General features: G+C 43.6%; 1 protein-coding gene across 1 annotated transcript; it reads left to right on the top strand.

Moving 5' to 3' along the window:
* Positions 1–19,223: 19,223 nt before the first annotated feature.
* On the top strand, positions 19,224–19,892 carry LOC116764775 (sodium-dependent multivitamin transporter-like). Its single transcript, XM_032653749.1, has 2 exons — positions 19,224–19,344; positions 19,740–19,892. Exons 1-2 carry the CDS (start codon positions 19,234–19,236, stop codon positions 19,890–19,892), a joined length of 264 nt encoding a protein of 87 aa, XP_032509640.1. The 5' UTR covers positions 19,224–19,233.
* Positions 19,893–20,380: the final 488 nt, after the last annotated feature.

The raw sequence follows: 20,380 nt of genomic DNA, 5'->3' as shown, positions 1-20,380 counted from the left end.
CCTGGTGTGGGGTTGGAGAAAGAGAAAGGAGCCCTCACAGGAAAAAAGACATGTGGGTTGTCAGCTGGAGTGAGTGAGGTGGGAGCCTAAGGGGGGGGCAGCTTGACGTGGGGTGTCAGCATGAGGAGTGCATCCACAAGGTAGGTGGCTCAGCATGGCTTGTCCGAGCCAGTGTGTGTGTGTGTGTGTGTGTGTGTGTGTGTGTGTGTGTGTGTGTGTGTGTGTGTGTGTGTGTGTGTGTGTGAAGACGGCGGGACTTCCCTGGCAGTCCAGACATTTAGATTCCGCGCTTCCAAGGCAGGGGATGCGGGTTCGATCCCTAGTCGGGGAACTAAGATCCTACATGCTGCGTGGCCAAAAAGAAAAGAATGAAGAAGGCATCTACACGTGCGAGCAACACATGCCAGCAGCTCACCCTGGGCTGTTAGGGTGCGAGTGCAGTGAGGAGGGCATCTATACAGGAGGGAGATCTGTCATCAGGTGGGAGTCCAAGTATGGTGAGGGGGTCACCTGCCATAGAGGCAGCCAGTGGTGGGGAGATGAAGACGTCCACACAGGGGCCAGCCCGTTACGGGCTCAGAGCCTGAGTAGGATGAGGAAGGCATATGTGCGAGAGAGTGTTGGGGCTTTGACTGCATGCTGAGAGATTAATCAAATAAGTATATTAGGAACAACCTGAGCCACGTTTCTGCCTAGTGGAGAAGGGTGTTAACATGCATGGAAAGGGAGAAAGCAAGAATGAACTCTGTGGTGGTGGATCGGAGAAAGGGATATTGGCATGTGTTCATGGTTTTCAACAGATCTACGTAAATATAGAAATAAACAGGGAGGGAAGTAGCTCTGTCCGCTGAGGGTTTGGGAGCAGAAGTGTGATAGCAATAAGTTCTTTGTGCCTAGATCTTGGATTCTAAGTACCACTTTCCACTAAAACAACAACAACAACAAAAACCCAAGGCTTCTTGGAGAAATAGTTGATTCTAGGGCTGGGACCAAAGTACAAGATAGGCCTGGAACATCTTGTACCAGAAAGCAAAGAACTTATCAAGGAAAGATAAGATCATATCAAAGGACACAGAAGTTAGCTTGAAGGGACTCTCACTAGCTAAATCTGGAACATTCTGAGCATTAAAATAGTAGTAATGGATAAGCTATTGAATGAAAAAAAGGAAATCATGAATTCATACTGATAAAAGTAGTAAGTTGGAAATTAGATAAGGTATGGTATATTTATATAGTTTCAAATACTTCTCTCTGCACAAAATACTTAATTACAAGGGAAAAAGAACTGTAGTGGAGAAGCCTGGCAGACACCATCTTAAGTGATCAAAATAAACATCATCTGTAATGGGATAAATCAGTCATGCATCACCTGATAAGCTGCAAAGGGAAGAACATGTAATCACTTCTGTAATTCTCTTGTCAGAAATGTATAACCTGAATCTAATCATAAGAAAACATCAGACAAAATAAAATTGAGAGACATTCTATATAATAACTGGCTTGTAATTATTGGGACCATAGCTGAAAATTAAATAGGATCTGAGTATTAGATGGAAGTAACATTAACTTCCTGGCTTTGATGCTTCTGTTGTGGTTCTGTAGGGTAATGTTCTTGTTAGTAGGAAATACACAATTTCATGTATGATCTACCGATGTGTTGCAATCCGCTAAAAACACTGTAGTGCTAGGCTTCCTTCCCAGCTTTCAGACAGGGAATGGGTTTCTTTCCCACTTCCCACCACCAATGGTCCCAGAATTCCAAGGCCTCCATGCATTTTCTATTTTCCTAAAGCGGTCATGTCCTCTGAGAAGCCATTTCTGGCTGTTCCCCTTCCTGTGAGAAGCAAAAGGGCTATCACCCTCCAGTCCCAACAGCCAGCCTTGGCTCCCCCTCATCTGACAAAGCAGAAAACAGATGACTTCATGGCAGGGCTGATGGTGGGTGGGTGGGGTCTTCGGTCCATTTAACCATTTTTGCCAGTTAGAGAATAATCCTTCCAACCACTCCTGTGTGTTCACTAAGCCATTGGCAGAGGTTCTAGCTCCCGAGCAATAAACTCTTCGGATTTATTGTCTGAGAAACATGTTTACCAACCCAGAATTTTACACTTAATCAAAACGTAATACAAATGGAGCATGAAATAAAGACATTTTCGGATATACAAGGGAACATAAAGTCAACAGACGTCAACTGTTAGAATGATGACCAAATTAACCAATAACATTTATTGTTACATCTAAATAAGCAGGGATTATTTTTCAAACAATTAATATAATCTGGAACTAAAATCCAAGAGCTAACATTCTCTAAGCTAATTGAACTAAGATTCTCTTTTCTGTTTTTTAGAGAACAGGATGTAGACCAGCACTGGATAATAGAAATATTAAAGTATGAGTTATACATTTAAAGATAACTAATAGAATAAAAGAAATCTGATATATCACTCCCATACAATTAAAGCAAAAAATCAAATGGAACAAAAAAAAACCCTGATTATTCCAAGCATAGGTGGAGGGGGGGGAGGGGATTTTTCTAAATAAAAATGCTGAATAACGTGGTAAAAATGAGTCCAAGAGTATCACTCATCTCAATATTTATGAATATATGGAAGGAAAACAAAGTCATAGATTTATATATTTGGCAATAAGGAAAGAAATCCAGCTTTTGCTATTATAAAAGATATACTTAAAAGGGAACAGCATGGGGCTTCCCTGGTGGCGCAGCGGTTGAGAGTCCGCCTGCCGATGCAGAGGACACGGGTTCGTGCCCCGGTCCGGGAGGATCCCACATGCCGCGGAGCGGTTGGGCCCGTGAGCCACGGCCGCTGAGCCATGGCCGCTGAGCCTGCGCGTCCGGAGCCTGTGCTCCGCAACGGGAGAGGCCACAACAGTGAGAGGCCCGTGTACCGCAAACAACAACAACAACAGAAAAGGCCTCTCAAGGCTAGGAAAGCCCCATCAAGGGCTTGCCATCAGATTCTGCCAGAGATATCTATAGATGTGGGTGGATTCCTCCCTTCTCAAGGTCCCGAAATATCTTGAAATTCCTGCAACCAGCAGGAGGTCTCGGTCTTCATATTCACCTGATAAGGCTTTTGGGAACCTAAGAATTTCTAGTTTCTGGAAGGAGCAGGTAGAGAAAAGATAAATGCTCCAATTCTACTTACAAAGTTATAATTCATTAAATTTCTGTAAGTCATACTTAGCTTGAGGGGAAGGGTTTCTTTATATCTGGATATTTCAGGCACCCCTCCCCTTGCCAAATTACAACCATATTCATCAGTTCACTCAGTCCTATGTGACTAATTCTTGATCTTAATCTTCTGTTAACAGTTTTATGAAGCCATCAGGTTTTCCATTAAAATTCTCTAATTTCTTACCCAGTTTAGTGGAAACTATTTTTGAGTAGAAACACAATAAAACATAATTATTCCTAAAGAGTTCACCTAAAAAACTCTTATCTCACTTACATTTAACTTAAAAATTTCATCATATCAAGTTATTTTTCTTACAGACAAGTTTTGTAACAGGAATAATAAGATCTTATTTGACTTCTAGTAAACTTAGGTACAATAAAAGTATTATACTTAATGTTGATGACTCTAAAGACATGTCTGTATTAATTAAACCAACAAACTTAAACTTGTTTTCATTCATGAAAAATTAATCCTAAATCATGTGATCCTGAAATTCATTTGGGTTAGTTTCATTTATATTTCAGAGTATTTATATAAGCACCTAATTTCCTTTAGGTCAATTATATAGAGACCTTTTACAAACTAATTTTGACAATATTGATGCCAAAATATTGGCTCCCTGTACGCTGATGCTGAAGTGAGATACGGAGACATGGTTTTGGAAGAGAAAGAAAGGGTGGCTTAACATAGCAGGCTAGTGCCTCAAGAACTGTGCACTCCTCCTTGGGGAATAGGGAGAGGTCTTATAGTCAGGGCTCTCAGCTGACTGAGGAATTAAAACAGCTGGTTTTAATTCCTCAAAGAATTGGGTGGTCACCTCAAGGATATCAAAGGACTGATGTACCAGTATTTACTTAATGGTTGTAGTGGGGTTCCTCTGAAGGGCCACTGCAGTCACGAGGATTGATCCTCAGATACTTCTGCTGGGTTCTCAGTCACCTGAGGACCCCTTGTGGCCAGAGAAGCAAATGTCCCTTGTTCTTAGGAGATGAATAATTGTCTCTCATTTCACTAGCAAATGGTTTGTTCAGATCATACACTGGCCTTTTTTTTTCCACTTAAGCCAAATTTAACAAAAACCCAGCCACCTATATTTTTCCTAAGCCTACGGCCCAGATTCCCCTAGGTCCCTACTTAGGACATGTACTGGTACCCCTTAAGACTCCAGGTCTTAAGTAAAAACAGCTTGAATAACATTTTTAGGATGATCACTTAAAAACAATGAGATCCAGATATGAGGAGAATTCACCAGAACACCTGAGGAGTACTGAGAGGCTAGTGGGGCGCAATGGGCCTGTGCTGGTACTGAGTGCCAGTTTGGTGTAGATTCTACGTATCCTCTGGTGGGTATCACTGATATCCTGCCCACTATGCCATGCTAATGTCAACCAAAAAAATTAATCAATAGTTGATCTAAGAAAGAAATGGAATAATTTTATTCAAGCCAATGTGAGGATTATAACCTGGGAGATGGTCTTTCAGAAAGCTCTAAGGGCTGCTCCACCCGTTAGAGGTCTAAGCACAATTATATAAGTTTTTTTTTTTTGCAGTACGCGGGCCTCTCACTGCTGTGCCCTCTCCTGTTGCAGAGCACAGGCTCCGGACGCGCAGGCTCAGCGGCCACGGCTCGTGGCCCCAGCCGCTCTGCGGCACGTGGGATCCTCCCGGACTGGGGCACGAACCCATGTCCCCTGCATCGGCAGGCGGACTCTCAACCACTGCGCCACCAGGGAAGCCCCTATATAAGTTTTTGAAACAGTTTACACAATCCAGATCTGCACACACAAAGGGAATATTGAGTCATTGTGACCCATTGGTTGTGCTGAAGACCAGGTTTTCTCCTGGACTTTAACAGTTACACCCACTTTTTTTTTCATTTTTTCTTTTTTGGCCACGCCCTGTGGTTTGTGGGGTCTTAGTTCCCCAATCCTGGATTGAACCTGGGCCCCCTGTAGTGGAAGCGAGGAGTCCTAACCACTAGACCGCCAGGGAATTCCCAACAGCCACTTTCAATGCTGGGGCTGGCATTGCCCTCAATGACTGCTTTGTCAAGTTCATTTCCTGGTATGACAATGAATTTGCCTATAGCAACAGGGTGGTCGACCTTATGGTCCACATGGCATCCAAGTAGTGAAAGTCCCTTGGACCACCAGTGGAGAGAGAACAAGAGGGAGAGAGAGGGTCTCAGCTGCTGGGGAGTCCTTGCCCCAGTCCTATCCCCCAAAACAATGTGAATCTCCTGTTCATGCCACAGTTTCCACCCCAGACTCCCTGAAGGAGGGGAGGGGCTCAGGGAGCTCTACCTTGTCATGTACCATCAATAAAAAGAAAGTCCTGGTTTATGCAGCCCAGGGTTTTCGTGTGTGTGCGTGTGCGTGCGTGTGTGTGTGTGTGTGTGTATGTTGGAGGGTTGGGGGAGTGGGTTGGGCAGGGAGAGATCCAAGATCATAGTTTTATAATATTACAGAACAAAATCCAAAATTTCAGGGTCAGCTGGCATGGTCAGATGAAGAGTGACAGATTTGTTAAAAATAATATGTGTGTAGGGCACGTTACCACATGTAATTTACATTTGTGTGAGCCAAAGTTTTAAAAGCCACCACCAGCTTTGCTGTGCATCTAAAGAAAAGGAAACACCAGCCCAGATGCTTCCTGAGACCCTGGAATTTTCTGTGTGGAAGATTTGAGTATCACTGCTTTTTCAAAGACCACTTGGGATTGAAGATCAAGGTGCCATAGAAATGATGAGTGAACAGCAATGTTTCCCATGGGAGCCAGTGCCCATTCAACACTATTTTTATGCTTTTATGTAAGGGGATGATTATGACGTCAGTAATGAAAAGGCATTTCTGGGTCCTGATTATAAGTGTGACTACTGGGAGGCTGCTCAAAGACAAACAGGGGCCCCCAACTCCTCTGCAAGTCACGAGCTTAACACTGTTAGCACCTGCCTGGCTCCCCCAGCCCTGTGTAAAACCATTGGTTCGTCAGACCCCTGTGAACTCTGGCCTACAGCCCAGGCAGCTCAGAAATTCCGGCTGTTAGACTGGAAACAGTGTGACAACCTTTTTAAAGTGTCCCTTCTGGGAGACAAAAATCCAATGGCTTGCCTGAAGATACTTACTGGGATCATGTCTGATAAACACCTAAGTTTTCTGAGGTTGGCCAGAAATAAACTTCATATGTATATATATTTTTTGGTGAAAAAATAATATCATTTTCCTAGACTATATGTTGCCGACTTGATTAAAGGAGAGCTTGGGTAAACATGAAAGATTGAATATGTTTTATCTTCCTTCCTAAATCCCCACTATAATAACAGTAAAGTAAAAAGACCATAAACCCATAGGGTTAAAGAGAAAGGAGAAATGATGACAGGAGTTAAGAGACGTCAACACAATATTGGAAAATGAAAGCAGATGGAAGATTGATAACTGATTTAGAAGAATGGAGAGACTTAAACAGAAGGGAGCTGGTGAAAGGGATGCAGCAGATAGAGGGGGCCAGTGGAGGGCACCAATAAAGAGAAAGCCAGGTGGCTCTGCAGAACACAGGAAAGTGTAAGGAATCAAAGGCGCGCCACTGATCTGTTCCTCATCTCTCTATTTTTGCCTTTTCCAGGGTTTTCTTAAATGGAATTACGTACTCTTTGGAACCTCGCTTCTTTCATTTAACATAATATATTTAAAAGTCATCTGTGTGGTACTATCAATACTTTTGTCCTTTTAATTGCTAACTAGCGATCCATTTTATAAATGTGCCACAATGTGTTGGATTGGTTCCAGGTTCTGCTATAAACATTTGTGTAGTGGTTTCTCAGTTCTTCTGTCAACATAGGTTTTCATTTCACTTGGGTAAATACCTAGAAGTGACGTTCTGTGTCCTGGTAAATCCTCTGAATAACGCTGATTACTTTGTTGTCGTTTTAACAAGCAACCAATCCAGCAAGTTTCAGACTGCAAGTTCTGGTTCACCTTCTTTGGGAGGTAGTTCCCGCATCAGTTCAGTTTTCAAAGACTTCTCTATACTGTTTGGATCTACCCTTTCATGTCTCGCTCTGGAGTTGGTCTGGGACTTGGCTGTTGATTTATCAATGTATTTATGTTGTGGTTCCATACCTAAAGCTTTGTATGCTTCTTTGGGTGTGTCTTGCACATGAACAGCCTGGGGTGAGCCTCAGACTTGTGTCAGTTTATAGACAAAATCAGAGACACCCTTCTCCAGCTGTCTCTTGTGAGGGATTTCCATATCACAAATCAACTGATCGTGTGGCTTCTCTTGCCCTGTCATAGTTTATCGTGAAGGATGACAAATTCTGCTGCTATAAATGTTTAGTGACAGCATTTCACTTTCATCTTCACCCCGTGCTCTGCCTCTCAGGTCATCCATAACCACTGTGTTCACACATTTTGCACGAAATAAACTCACTGTCATTCTGTGTTGTCAGGAGGACTCCCATCAACAGAATGTTTGGGAAACGTAACATCCTATACAAGGGCTGCCAAACAACCGTTGCGCCATAGGATTTTTTCTGGCATTTTAGAGACTCTTCGATGACCCTTTTGATCTGCCAATAAGTTTTTCTCTAAAATAGGAAGTCATGACAGGACACAGACACACAAAATATTTTTGCAGTTGGACATATAGGACTCAGTAGCCATAAGGGTGCATTTCAAAACTTTTGGATACTTTTTAAAAAAAAGTTTCTCTCTTTATCATAAATAATAATTTGCCTTTTGTCGTATCTAATGCTGCTCTGTTTCATGACTATCTTTGCTTGGCTCAGCTTCCCAAACTGAGCAGTGGTGAAAAGCACAGGGTCTTTTAAGGTGTCAAAACTGACTTTTGGTGCCGTATCCAACATTCAAGTAAGAATCCTTGTACCTTGATCACATTCTTACCACCTTTAATTTCATACTTCTGCGACTTGGGGCAACAGAAATAAATATGAAAGTGTTTCCCTGTCTAGAGTTTGTTTGTGAGTCCCCTTCAAATAAATACATCACAAGAAAATAAAACTACAGACCAGGACTTCCCTGGGGGTCCAGTGGTTAAGACTCCACGCTTCCACTGCAGCGGGTGCGGGTTCGATCCCTGGTCAGGGAACTAAAATCCCACAGCCTGTGTGGTGTGGCCAAAAAGATAAAACAAAAAACAAGCAAACAAACCAAAATACAGACCAGCCGTAAGGACAGTCATTTTTCTCACATAGCAAGATGTCTGGGGGCTAGGTGGTCCATAGCAAGGTGTCTGGGGGCTTGATAAGGTCATTGCAGATCCCAATAGACCAACAAGTCCATCTTTCTGCCTTGCCATCCTCAGCATGTTGGTGATGCTTCCACTTGGGGTTTCAAGATGGCTGCAGCAATTGCAGACAATGCAGGAAGACATGATTTCATCCAGCAAAAAGGAAGATGCAGTGCTTCTTCCCATGCATCTCTTTATACTAGAATAGACAAAAAACTTCTTAACACACCATTCTAAGACAACAAATATGCTATATTAGTGATTATATTAATAATTCTTTGGCAAAAGGAAGAAGAAGCCAGCAAAATAAAACTAAAAAACTTTCTGGCAAACAGCAAAATCCAGAAACTTAAGTAGCTGAGGTACAGATCCAACACTGACTGGTATTTTAAAAGATAACTCATTAGCAAGTCTAGGAGATTGATAGTTGCACTCTATAAGGGATACTACGAAATTTTTGGATGCCTAATGTCTACAAGAAAGTTCTTATCAGTAACAGTGAAAGACATTTTTATGATTACACAAAAAGAACAAGAAGAAAGAAGATATTGAACAGGTAAACAGGTACAAATTTCACAACAGAATCTCTTTCCTGAATGTAGGTCTGCACAGTTCACCCTGGCTAGATATATAGTCAACATAACTTCTGGGGTGATGAAGTGGTCTGTATTTTCTGTAAGACTGCACAGTGATTAATGCTGGGAGCATATAAATGGTATCATACAATATGTGGCCTCTGTGTCTGCCTTCCTTCACTTTGTATCATGTTTTCAAGGTTCGTTTGTGTTGTAGCATGTACCAATACTTCATTCTTTTTTATTGACAGATAACATTCTATTGTGTAGATATACCACATTGTGTTTATCCATTCATCATTTGACGGACATATGGGTCGTTTCCACTTTGGGGCTATTTTGAATAGGGCTGCTATGGATGTTCATTCATAAGTTTTTTATTATTTGCGGTACGCGGGCCTCTCACTGTTGTGGCCTCTCCCGTTGCGGAGCACAGGCTCCGGACGCGCAGGCTCAGCAGCCATGGCTCACGGGCCCAGCCGCTCCGCGGCATGGGGTATCTTCCCGGACCGGGGCACGAACCCACGTCCCCTGCATCGGCAGGCAGACTCTCAACCACTGCGCCACCAGGGAAGCCCCATAAGTTTTTATTTAAACACATGTTTCTAATTCTTTTGGGTACATACCAGGGAGTGGAATTGTTGGGTTATATTGTAATTCTGTTTAACTTTTTGAGGAACCACCAAACTGTTTTTCACAGTGACTGCACCATTTTACATTCCCATCAGCAATGTACAAGTGTTCCCCACTTCCTCATTAACGTTTGTTATTTTCTGTTTTGTCTTTTTTTCTAATTATGGCCAGCCTAAGTAGGTGTGAAGTGGTATTGATTTGCATTTCCCTAATGACTAATGATGTTAGTTATTGTTTGGGTATTTGGTTTGAACACTTTCTTTCTAGCAACTAAATCACCCAATGAATGCCAGTGCTTCTGGTGAAGGTGGTAATTGAAGCAGATAAGTGTTTAGATGGTGCTCTGGTAAAAATTTGAGTCTGTACATAGCCAAGTCATGGAGCCAGTGCAGGGTATTCAAATAGATGAATATATGCCTGATGATGCTCTTGCCTGTTATCATAAATGTCATTTCAGGCCGTCATGACCATCTCTGAATGGTACAGGACTTAAGTACAGCTCAGGATCCACACAGCATGCTTATAATAATGCCCTAACTTCCTCTGAAGATGAAACACATTTGTTTGTGTTCCTTAAGCCAATGCATAGAAGAATTTCACTGAGACACTCTTTGGACCACTGTTCTTTGTTTCTCTTTTTAAAAATTAAATAATACATTCATATAGTTCAAAAGCCAAACAACCTAAAAAGGAGTAGCCTTAAAAGACTCACTCTCACCTTATTCCCCATCCACTTCAATTCCCCCTCCAACAAGTAACTGCTTTTCATTGTTTTGTGTGTGTGTGTGTGTGTGTGTGTGTGTGTCTCCTTATGCAAATACAAACAAATCATATATATTCTGGGAGAGTAAAATACATGCTGTTTTGTATTTTTCTTTGTCTTCATTTATTTCTATCTCAAAGATCTTTTCACACTAATGTTACAGAAATATATGAGATCCGCTTTTCCATAGAGCATGTTGTCAAACTTTTGGATTTTTATTAGTATGATGGTTGAAAATGGTATTTCATTGTAGTTTCAATCTTTATCTCTCTTTATTATTAATGAGTGTGTCTATCTCTTTGTATGTTAAAGGACATTTGATTCGCTTTCCTGAGATCTGTCTGTTCATATTCTTTCTCCATTTTTCTGTTGGGTTGTTGGTCTTTTTCTTAATAATTTCTAGGAGCTTTTTGAATATGACTGATGTTATCACTATGTCTATGACCTGAACTGTAAATACTCTTTGTCAAGTTTGTCATTTGCCTTCTAACTTTACTTATAGTGACTTTTGCCTTGCTAATTTTCTCCATGCTACTTTTTTTTTTAAAACATCTTTATTGGGGTATAATTGCTTTACAATGGTGTGTTAGTTTCTGCTTTATAACAAAGTGAATCAGTTATACATATACATATTTCCCATATCTCTTCCCTCTTGCGTCTCCCTCCCTCCTACTCTCCCTATCCCACCCCTCCAGGCTGTCACAAAGCACCGAGCTAATATCCCTGTGCCTTGCAGCTGCTTCCCCCTAGCTATCTACCTTACTACGTTTGTTAGTGTATATATGTCCATGACTCTCTCTCGCCCTGTCAAAGCTCACCCTTCCCCCTCCCCATATCCTCAAGTCCGTTCTCCAGTAGGTCTGCGTCTTTATTCCTGTCTTACCCCTAGGTTCTTCATGACATTTTTTTCCCCTTAAATTCCATATATATGTGTTAGCATATGGTATTTGTCTTTTTCTTTCTGACTTACTTCACTCTGTATGACAGACTCTAAGTCTATCCATCTCATTACAAATAGCTCAATTTCATTTCTTTTTAAGGCTGAGTAATATTCCATTGTATATATGTGCCACATCTTCTTTATCCATTCATCCGATGATGGGCGCTTAGGTTGTTTCCAGCTCCGGGCTATCGTAAATAGAGCTGCAATGAACATTTTGGTACATGACTCTTTTTGAATTTTGGTTTTCTCAGGGTATATGCCCAGTAGTGGGATTGCTGGGTCATATGGTAATTCTATTTGTAGTTTTTTAAGGAACCTCCATACTGTTCTCCATAGTGGCTGAACCAATTCACATTCCCACCAGCAGTGCAAGAGGGTTCCCTTTCCTCCACACTCTCTCCAGCATTTATTGTTTCTAGATTTTTTGATGATGGCCATTCTGACTGGTGTGAGATGATACCTCATTGTAGTTTTGATTTGCATTTCTCTAATGATTAATGATGTTGAGCATTCTTTCATGTGTTTGTTGGCTCCATGCTACTTTTATATTTATAAGTAGAACAGAGGAGGAGGAGCCAGGAAGAAGACTGAGAAGGAACAGCTGGTTAAAGAATCTGGAGAAGAAAAGTATTTCAAGAAGGACAGAGTTGTCTAAAGGGTCCAATGATGCAAAACGAAACAGAAACTAAGACAAGGCCATAGAAATGAACATCAAATTCGGCAGAAGGGGGGCAGTTTTAATGGTGGAGATAAACACCTTGTTGGAGCAAGTGAGTGAGGAAAGGCGATGGAGAGAACTTTGAAAAAGTGTTGCTCTGTGGTGGGGCAGAGAAATGTGGTGGCAGATGGAGAAACAGGGTCAAGGAAGGGTTTTTTAGTGGGACATGCTATACTAGAGAATATCTGTAGGCTGATAAAAGTGGGAGAAACTATCTAGTGGTGAGAAAAAAGCCAAGGATGCAGAAAGAGGCAGAGGGAACACTTTTAAGAGTGAGGCCCTTCAGAAGGGCAAGAGCCGGTGGGATTCAGGCCCACACAGAGGACAAGCTTCATCCATCGTGAGCGTGGACACAGCTGGGAAAGTGGTAGGTGTGGTTGATGGTATGCTGATGGAGGAGTTCCTGCCTGACTACTCTTGTTTTCTCATGAAGTATGTGATGAAGACAAGTTGAGAGGACTCTAGTAGAAAAAAAGAAGTGGGAAATCAATGTGTTAGAATGTGGGAAAGGAAACATACGAGGGAAGGTTGCTGAAATGTTGAGTCCCATTAGAGATTTATGGTGAAAATGTCAAGGGAAGCCAGGGGCCACAGTTGTGGTTTCATCTCCAGCCATGCTCAGGCCTGGACTGGGAAGATAGTATCAGGTCAGGAAGCTGTCGAGCAAAAACAATGGAGGGGGAGAGGCAAGGGAGCGATTATGATAATGAACATGGAATCGGAGATGAATGAAGAGGAAGTAAGGATATGGGGGAAGATGGTTAGTAAAACAGAAGGTGGTAAAACAATCAGAGGCCTCAATAAGACAGAAGAAATATGGGACCACAAGCACTAGCCTGGGTGAGATGGAAGGATGGGAAATAGGGATCAAAATATCAAATCAGAATGCTTGAAATAGAGATTTTGGAGATGGTGCAGTTATTGAAAGGTGAAAGGGTATGACCGTAGGAGTGAGTGGCTGCCGTGAGGGAATAGGAACTTGCATTTGAGCAGGTCGGGAGCTGAGTTCCCAAGATGTTGGATAACGCCTCTGGGCAGAACCAAAGGATTGGCATCTAGAATGTATACAATAGGAAAATCTTATGAGAATATTCTGGCTGAAAGTGTAGATAAAAATAGATTGTTGAATAAGCAGCTTGTGTTCTGTTTTATTTAGACACAGATTTAAATGGTGGGAACTACGGAGATGTGTACGTAAGTGGGTTAGGAAATTATATACCATGAGGTTATTTATTTTTGGGGGGACGGAGGGTGGAGTGGCTTTATAATAATTCATAACAGGGCTTCCCTGGTGGCGCAGTGGTTGAGAGTCTGCCTGCCGATGCAGGGGACACGGGTTCGTGTCCCGGTCTGGGAAGATCCCATATGCCGCGGAGTGGCTGGGCCCGTGAGCCACGGCCGCTGAGCCTGTGCGTCTGGAGCCTGTGCTCCTCAACGGGAGAGGCCACAGCAGTGAGAGGCCCGCGTACCGCAAAAAAAAAAAAAAAAAAAAAAAAAAATAATTCATAACAGTTGGTACAAGCCTGCTAGGGGAAGAACACTGAAAGATCACGGCCCATCAAGGTCTCAACTCACGTTATTTTTCTCACAAATTACACAACCTTCTTGTTCATTTGCTGGGCAAGCTCTGCACACGTGTTTACAATCTGGTTAAAGAATCAGCCTTTACAATGACGTTATTAAACACAGGTATACACAGTGGTGGCCATAGTAACAGCAGGGACCCTCTGGAGTTTGATGCTCTCAAATCCAGTTTCCTCAGCAACATCTGAGGAGGGTTGTGAGCCTTTAGGAAAGAGGCCATTTCCCCATGCACATTCACAGGAGAAAAAAACACACAGCCAGAGAATGTTCATAAGGGTTGGTGTGACCTTCCTTGTCCCCCTGGCAGGCAGTCACAGCTGTAAACGCCCAAGATGCTCTTCTCTCCGGCTCTGAGGGATTTCTGTGACCACGTCCAGATGCCATTGACAATCAACCAGGCGAGGCTGGGAGGATCTGTGAACCTTGTCACAGCCCTCAGGTTCCCTATTTGAAAGAGGAGTGATGTTCAATGCGTTCTTGGTCAGGAATGAAACCTGCCAAAAAGAATTGATACGGCTGTAATATCATTCAGGGTCCAGTCAGGAACATAAAAACCGTACCAGTTATTTTTAACAGAGGGAATTTATTATAAGGACCGCAAAGGCCAAAGGAAAGGGCCCAGGAAACATAGACGTGGCAACAGAAGGAAGCCCCTGGATGGGTAGTGGTTAAAGAAGGCAACAGGAATCCAGAAGCTTGGAAGAGGTGCAACTCAGGCCTCAGAGGAAGGAGTACTGGACAGTTGGTGCAGGTATCTTTGATGCACACAGTAAGATTGGTTCTGAGACGGGGAAAAGCTGGAAACTTGAACTGCCCTAAAGGGCTGTTGCTGGGCGCAAACCACAAGAAGCCAGTGCCTTCTCTCTCCTCCAGCCTTGCAGGTTTCCCCTACGGGTGGAGTCCAACAAGGTGCCAGCTGGTTTGCTGAAGTCCAGCCCCGAGCAGCCATAGGAAACAAAAACAAGTTTCCAGTTTGGGGGCTATCACAGACCATGCTGCTATGAGCATCCTTGTGTATATCTTTTTGATGCCATTTGTGCACTCATATTTGGGGGGTATATACCTAGGTGTGTACTTGCTGGATTTAATAGATACAGGTAGTAACCATTCTGGAGAATGTGTAGTGGTATCTCAGGATTTCAATTTGCATATTTCTAATTTCTATTGAAGCTGACCATCTTTGATCACTTGGATATCCTGTTTAGAATGGTTTCCAGTCAGGGTTCTAGCCCATTTATAAGTGGGTGGTCAGTCTTTTTCTTATTGTTCTATGGGGTTTTTAAGTATATTCCTGATATAAGCCCTTTGATTACATGTATTACAAATATTCTCTCCCAGTCTGTGAACTTGCCTTTTTTCACTCTCTCAACAGCATCTTGTGATAAATAGATGTTCCTAATTTTATGTAGTATAATGTATCAATTTTTTTCCTTTAGGGTTAGTGCTGTTTGTATCTTTTTAAAGGAATATCTCCTTATTCCAGGGTCATGAAGATACTCTCTTATATTCTTTTTTTTTTTCTATTTTCCATCTCTTTGTCCATATGAACTGAATTCTAGTGATTTTTTCAGACCTGTTTTCTAATTTGTTCTGTTTTCAGCAGTTCCTAATCATCTACTGGATTTCTAACTAAAATATTATATTTTTAATGCCTAAAAATTCTACATTTTCCCTCAATTCTGCCTGGTCATGTTTGACAGCCTCTTGTTCCTGTGTTGTCTTTTCAAAATACTCTTTATTTCTTTAAACATATTAAACATATTTAATGTATATTCTGTACCTAAAAATTACAGTATCTGCAGTCATTGCAAGTGGGATCCTATCACTCCCAAGTTCAGTGTTTCCACTCTCATTGCTTATGGTAGCATGTTTCCTTCTGATTTTTAGAACTGTTTGCTATGAGCTCAAGTCTGTCAGAATTTTATCCACGGGAATCCTTCAATGCCTGATTTAAAGTATGTTCTTCCAGAGAAGAATTGTAATTTCTTGTGCTCAGAATCATTACTAAATTGAGATCACTTAAAATTTGGGGCGTTTTTGGACCCCCAAATTTTAAGGGCTTGGAAATATGTGGGAGACTCCCTCCCCCACCTTCCACCCCAAGCCAAGATCTATTTGGGCAAATATTCTCATCTCTCCTTTACTCACTGAGGATGTTGGCGTTTGGGGATCCCAAGTTTATTACAGAATCTTTGATCCAACTTTGCATTTTGTATGGGCCCGGGCTTTTCGTCTCTTGTCCCCAGATTTGGCTTCTTAAAACCCTGGCCTTGGGCACCAGGAACCTGCAGATACCACCAGGGCTACACTAGCTTCAGTGCTGGCTTACCAATTTTTTTTTTTTTTTTTTTTTGGCTGCATTGGGTCTTCGTTGCTGCGCGCAGGCTTTCTCTAGTTGCGGCGAGCGGTGTGCGGGTTTCTTATTGTGGTGGCTTCTCTTGTTGCAGAGTACGGACTCTAGGCGTGCAGGCTTCAGTAGTTGTGGCTCGCAGGCTCTAGAGCGCAGGCTCGGTAGTTGTGGCTCACAGGCTTAGTTGCTCTGCGGCATGTGGGTTCTTCCCGGACCAGGGCTCTCACCCGTGTCCCCTGCATTGGCAGGCGGATTCTTAAGCACTGAGCCACCAGGGAAGCCCTGGCTTAACAATTTTGGTTTTATACTTTCTTATTCCTTTCCCTCACTTTTCTGCCAGCCCAGCAATGAATTTTAAAACCTTTAAAACTTTTTATCCATCATCTTGAGTGTTCTGTACCAGGAGGGTTTTCCTGCACTTTAGTCTACCATATTGTCAGAAATGGAAGTCCAATAATCTTTCTTAGAAAATACGATACTCATGCAGGAGCTCCATAAGGCATATAATTTCTTCTTCAGCAGTTGGTCAAAGACTTTTTACAAACCCAAGTTTTCTCTTTCCTACTGTGTTTCTTCATATTTGTTTAGGGTGTCTCAGGAGAAATTCCTTCTATAAATGTGTAGTAGCCATAAGTGAGAGCAAATTGAATGAAAACTCCCTAAAAATAGCAATTATTGCACCAGGTAATGAGATGATCATCCAGGACCATGGGAAAAAATAAAAGCTATGGGAGAAATGATTAACCCAAATGATACCTTTCTGTCAAGATCAGAGCCATCTTCTTTCACGATTTTGCAATTTAGAAAGAGCTAGGAGTTGTTTAAAATAGATGAGCTCCCTGTCTTGGGATGTAAATTTAAGTGGAGCAGTTCTGGTAAAGAAACCAGAGGGGATCTTCTGAACAATTCCAGTTCTGACTTTGTACAAAGATCATCCTTGAAATGCTTTAAAGAAAAAAAATACAGGAATTCCCTGGTGGTCCAGTGGTTAAGACTCTGAGCTTCCAATGCAGGGGACGCAGGTTCATTCCATGGTCAGTGAACTAAGATCCCACATGCTGTGCGGTGCAGCCAAAAAATTTAAAAAAAAAATATTGTTTTTAAAAGAAAAAAGAAAAGGAAAAGGAAAAAATCCTCCAGCAAAGATGGTGGGCAGAAAGCCCAGCCAATATCTGTGTCTTCTTAAGCCAGAAAAGACATTTTTCTCCTTCATAAAAGGCCTCAGGAGGACCAACTTAGGATTTTCACTGTTCCTGGGAGGCTACTGATGGCTCTGGCTTCTTTTAATATGCAGGAGACCAGCCCCTTTTCATTCTAGGTCTTAAATAAGCTTGGTGTTAACGACACACTTCATCACTTCACTGGTAGTGTTTTGTTTTCTGGTTTTTTTTTTGCGGTACGCGGGCCTCTCACTGTTGTGGCCTCTCCCGTTGCGGAGCACAGGCTCCGGACGCGCAGGCTCAGCGGCCATGGCTCACGGGCCCAGCCGCTCCGCGGCACGTGGGATCCTCCCGGACCGGGGCACGAACCCGTGTCCCCTGCATCAGCAGGCGGACTCTCAACCACTGCACCACCAGGGAAGCCCCACTGGTAGTGTTTTTAACAGTTGGTTTCTTGGGAGGATTTATAATACCAGGATCTCTTCTACAAAGTGTCACTGCCTTTCAAAAAGGGCTATCCAGTCTTCTCGTCCAGTGCTCCCATGGCTCACATGTAACAGGAGCCCCATGAAACTCTGTTAACTCTGGGTCCTGTAGTCATCAAAATACAGCCTAGGATTTCATAATTTTTCCGTAACACCATTTTTTCCCCCACATAGAGTTCCACTTTCAAAGGCACAGGTAAATGTTCATTTTGTAGTAATGTATGAGAGGCCTGCCTGTCTGGGTCAATGGCATATTTTATGACAACCTTCCAAAAGCAAAATAGGTCTGCCTTGGTTTGCCCTTCTGTCCAGGGAAATGATGGCGGCAGCAAGTTGCTGCCAATAGGCACCTGGTAAGACTGGCCAAAAGAGAAACTCCTTGGCCAGTTGGTGGAGTATTACCACTGTGTTTGAGGCACATTAAACCAGCCCTGACCGACACTTCCCATGTCTGGCAGCCCTTCCAATGTCAGGGCCAATGGCCTCTTGTGATGAGATGTAGCCCTTCCCAGCTGGCGTGGCATATACTCCCACTTCAGTTAGAACTGAGCTTTGCTTCAACTTCTGCTTCATGCTACTGTACTTCTTCTCAGAGCATATCACATCTTGATAGTTTTATATTCACCTGGACCCCTCTCCAAGCCCTATTCCAAGTTTGCGTCTGTAGAGAGAGTGTACCTGTGTTTTCACCAGGACTCTGCCAGCCACTGTGCAGTTAACTGTGGTTTCTGGGATGTGTGACGCAGAACTTATTTTCACCCAACTTGGACCCAACCCAGACGTTCTTGACCCCTGAAACCTTGATAGACCTGCTGTTAGGCCAGCCTGATTTACTCAACTTTTAATGTGGAGGAGTGTTCGTAATCTGATAATTTGTCAATTTTTTTTCAGGTTAAAAAACGCCCAATCGTCTTTGCCCCTTCATAACTTCTCAGCTAATTCAGTGGTCCTTAGTTCCCACTCGGTCCGCATGATCTCCCCAGTGGCTGGTGGTTGGCTACTCCGTCTTTCCAGCATCTCCTGTAGGTTGCACTTAATCCTGCTGCTTCTGCCCTGGGCAGCTGAGGTGGTCCTGTCCTTTATTTCCCTGCTCAGCAGCTGGCCCCTAGCTGTGTTGGGGGAGGGGGCTCCTCTCCAAACCTGAGGCTGGGGAGGCAGAGCCCCAAAGAGGGGAAGTGCTCCCAGCAGCCAGTCTGGGGGTGGGGGAGTAGGAAATCCAGGCTCAACCAAGAGGAGATCGATCTTCACTCCTGGGGTTTCTCATCATCAAATCAAGAACTGTGGTGGTTCCTTTGGAAGCCACTTGCCAGCCAGGTCATGGGACCTATGCTTGGTTGCAAGTCTAGTGGGATGGGGGGGGGGGGCAGTCAGTCTGCACAGTGGTGACAGGGTGTGGCATGGGGGTACAGGGAATCCTGGGCTCCTGGGTGCCTGGAACAGTCACGTTTCTTGGTGGAGCTCGAGGAGGTGGGCAGGGACTGGGGGTTTAGAGTTCCGAGAGCAGGGGGCAAGCAGGGGGCCGCGGGTGTGCCCTGGTTACACAGTAGGAGCCTCAGGAGCACTTTGTCTTCAGGCGGAATGCGGGGCCGGACCCTGAACCCTCGGACCATTTACCCAGTGTTGCCGAAACTCGTTGCCCTCCTGCCCACGTCCTGTCAGAAGCGACTTCACTGCGAAACCCACAGCCAGGTAGCACGTCTGTTGTCAGATTGCCCTTCCCTTCCCTCTCAGGCTACTGCCGGGCCTCCTGGGTTCCTGTGTCTCCCTTTTCTTTCTCCTCCCAGCCCCCCTTTCTCTGATGATCGGCCTGGGCTGGACTGTCCCGCAGCAGCTGCCTGGCCCCTTCCCACAGGGGAGCGGGGGCTTGGTGGGCAGAAGGGTCTCGGCCCCGAGAGGCCGCAGCTGCTGGCCTTTCGTCTCCGTCCTCCCAGTCCCGTACTCATCCCCGGGCCTGCTCCTCGTCGGCCTCCTTTCTAGCCAGGATCAAAGCAGGGTCACCTTTCCTGCGAGAGAAAGGGGAGGTTCCTTCACCTCCCTTTGCCTCACGTTCACCCCACCCACTCCCTTTGCTCTGTGTTCCCCAGGATCTCTCTGTGGACACGGCTGTGTTTCCGGAGAAGGTGAGCAATGGGATGCTGAGGGGCAGCAGAGACAAGGAGGCCATGGATGTGCCTGAGGAAGGCCCAGCCCACCAGGGTATCAGCCCCACCTTCATCGTTCAGGAGACCTCACTGTGATCTGGACTCGGGACAGTCTGTCCACATTCTGCCAGGCACACCCCCCCCCCCCCAACCATAAGCCCCTTGTCTCTCGAAGGCCAAGACCGAATCATTGTGTCTGCCCCAGGCAGAGGGTACAGCTGTCACGTACAGGGTCACGGGGATGGGGTAAGAGCTTTTCTTGACCTTCACCAATCTATTCTCGGGCAGAGATTCTAAGAATTTTTGGTCTCAAGATCCCTTTACGTTCTTAAAAAAGTAGGGCTCTGAAAAGCTTTTGCTTATGTGGGTAATTGCTATTGATATTTACCATATTAGAAATTAAAATAGACTTAAAAATATTTATTTAAAAATAACATTAATTAACCCACTATATGTGAATATAGATACCATTTTTATGAAAAATAATTATTTTCCATATTGGAAAATATTTAGTGAGAAGAGTGGCATTGGTTTACATTTTTGCAAATACCTTTAATGTCTGTTGTAATCGAGAGCTGGACTCT

Source organism: Phocoena sinus, chromosome 13, assembly GCF_008692025.1.
Source record: "Phocoena sinus isolate mPhoSin1 chromosome 13, mPhoSin1.pri, whole genome shotgun sequence".
NCBI lineage: Eukaryota > Metazoa > Chordata > Mammalia > Artiodactyla > Phocoenidae > Phocoena > Phocoena sinus.
Note: the sequence above shows the minus strand (reverse complement) of the source record. Positions and strands in the feature narration are given on the sequence as shown.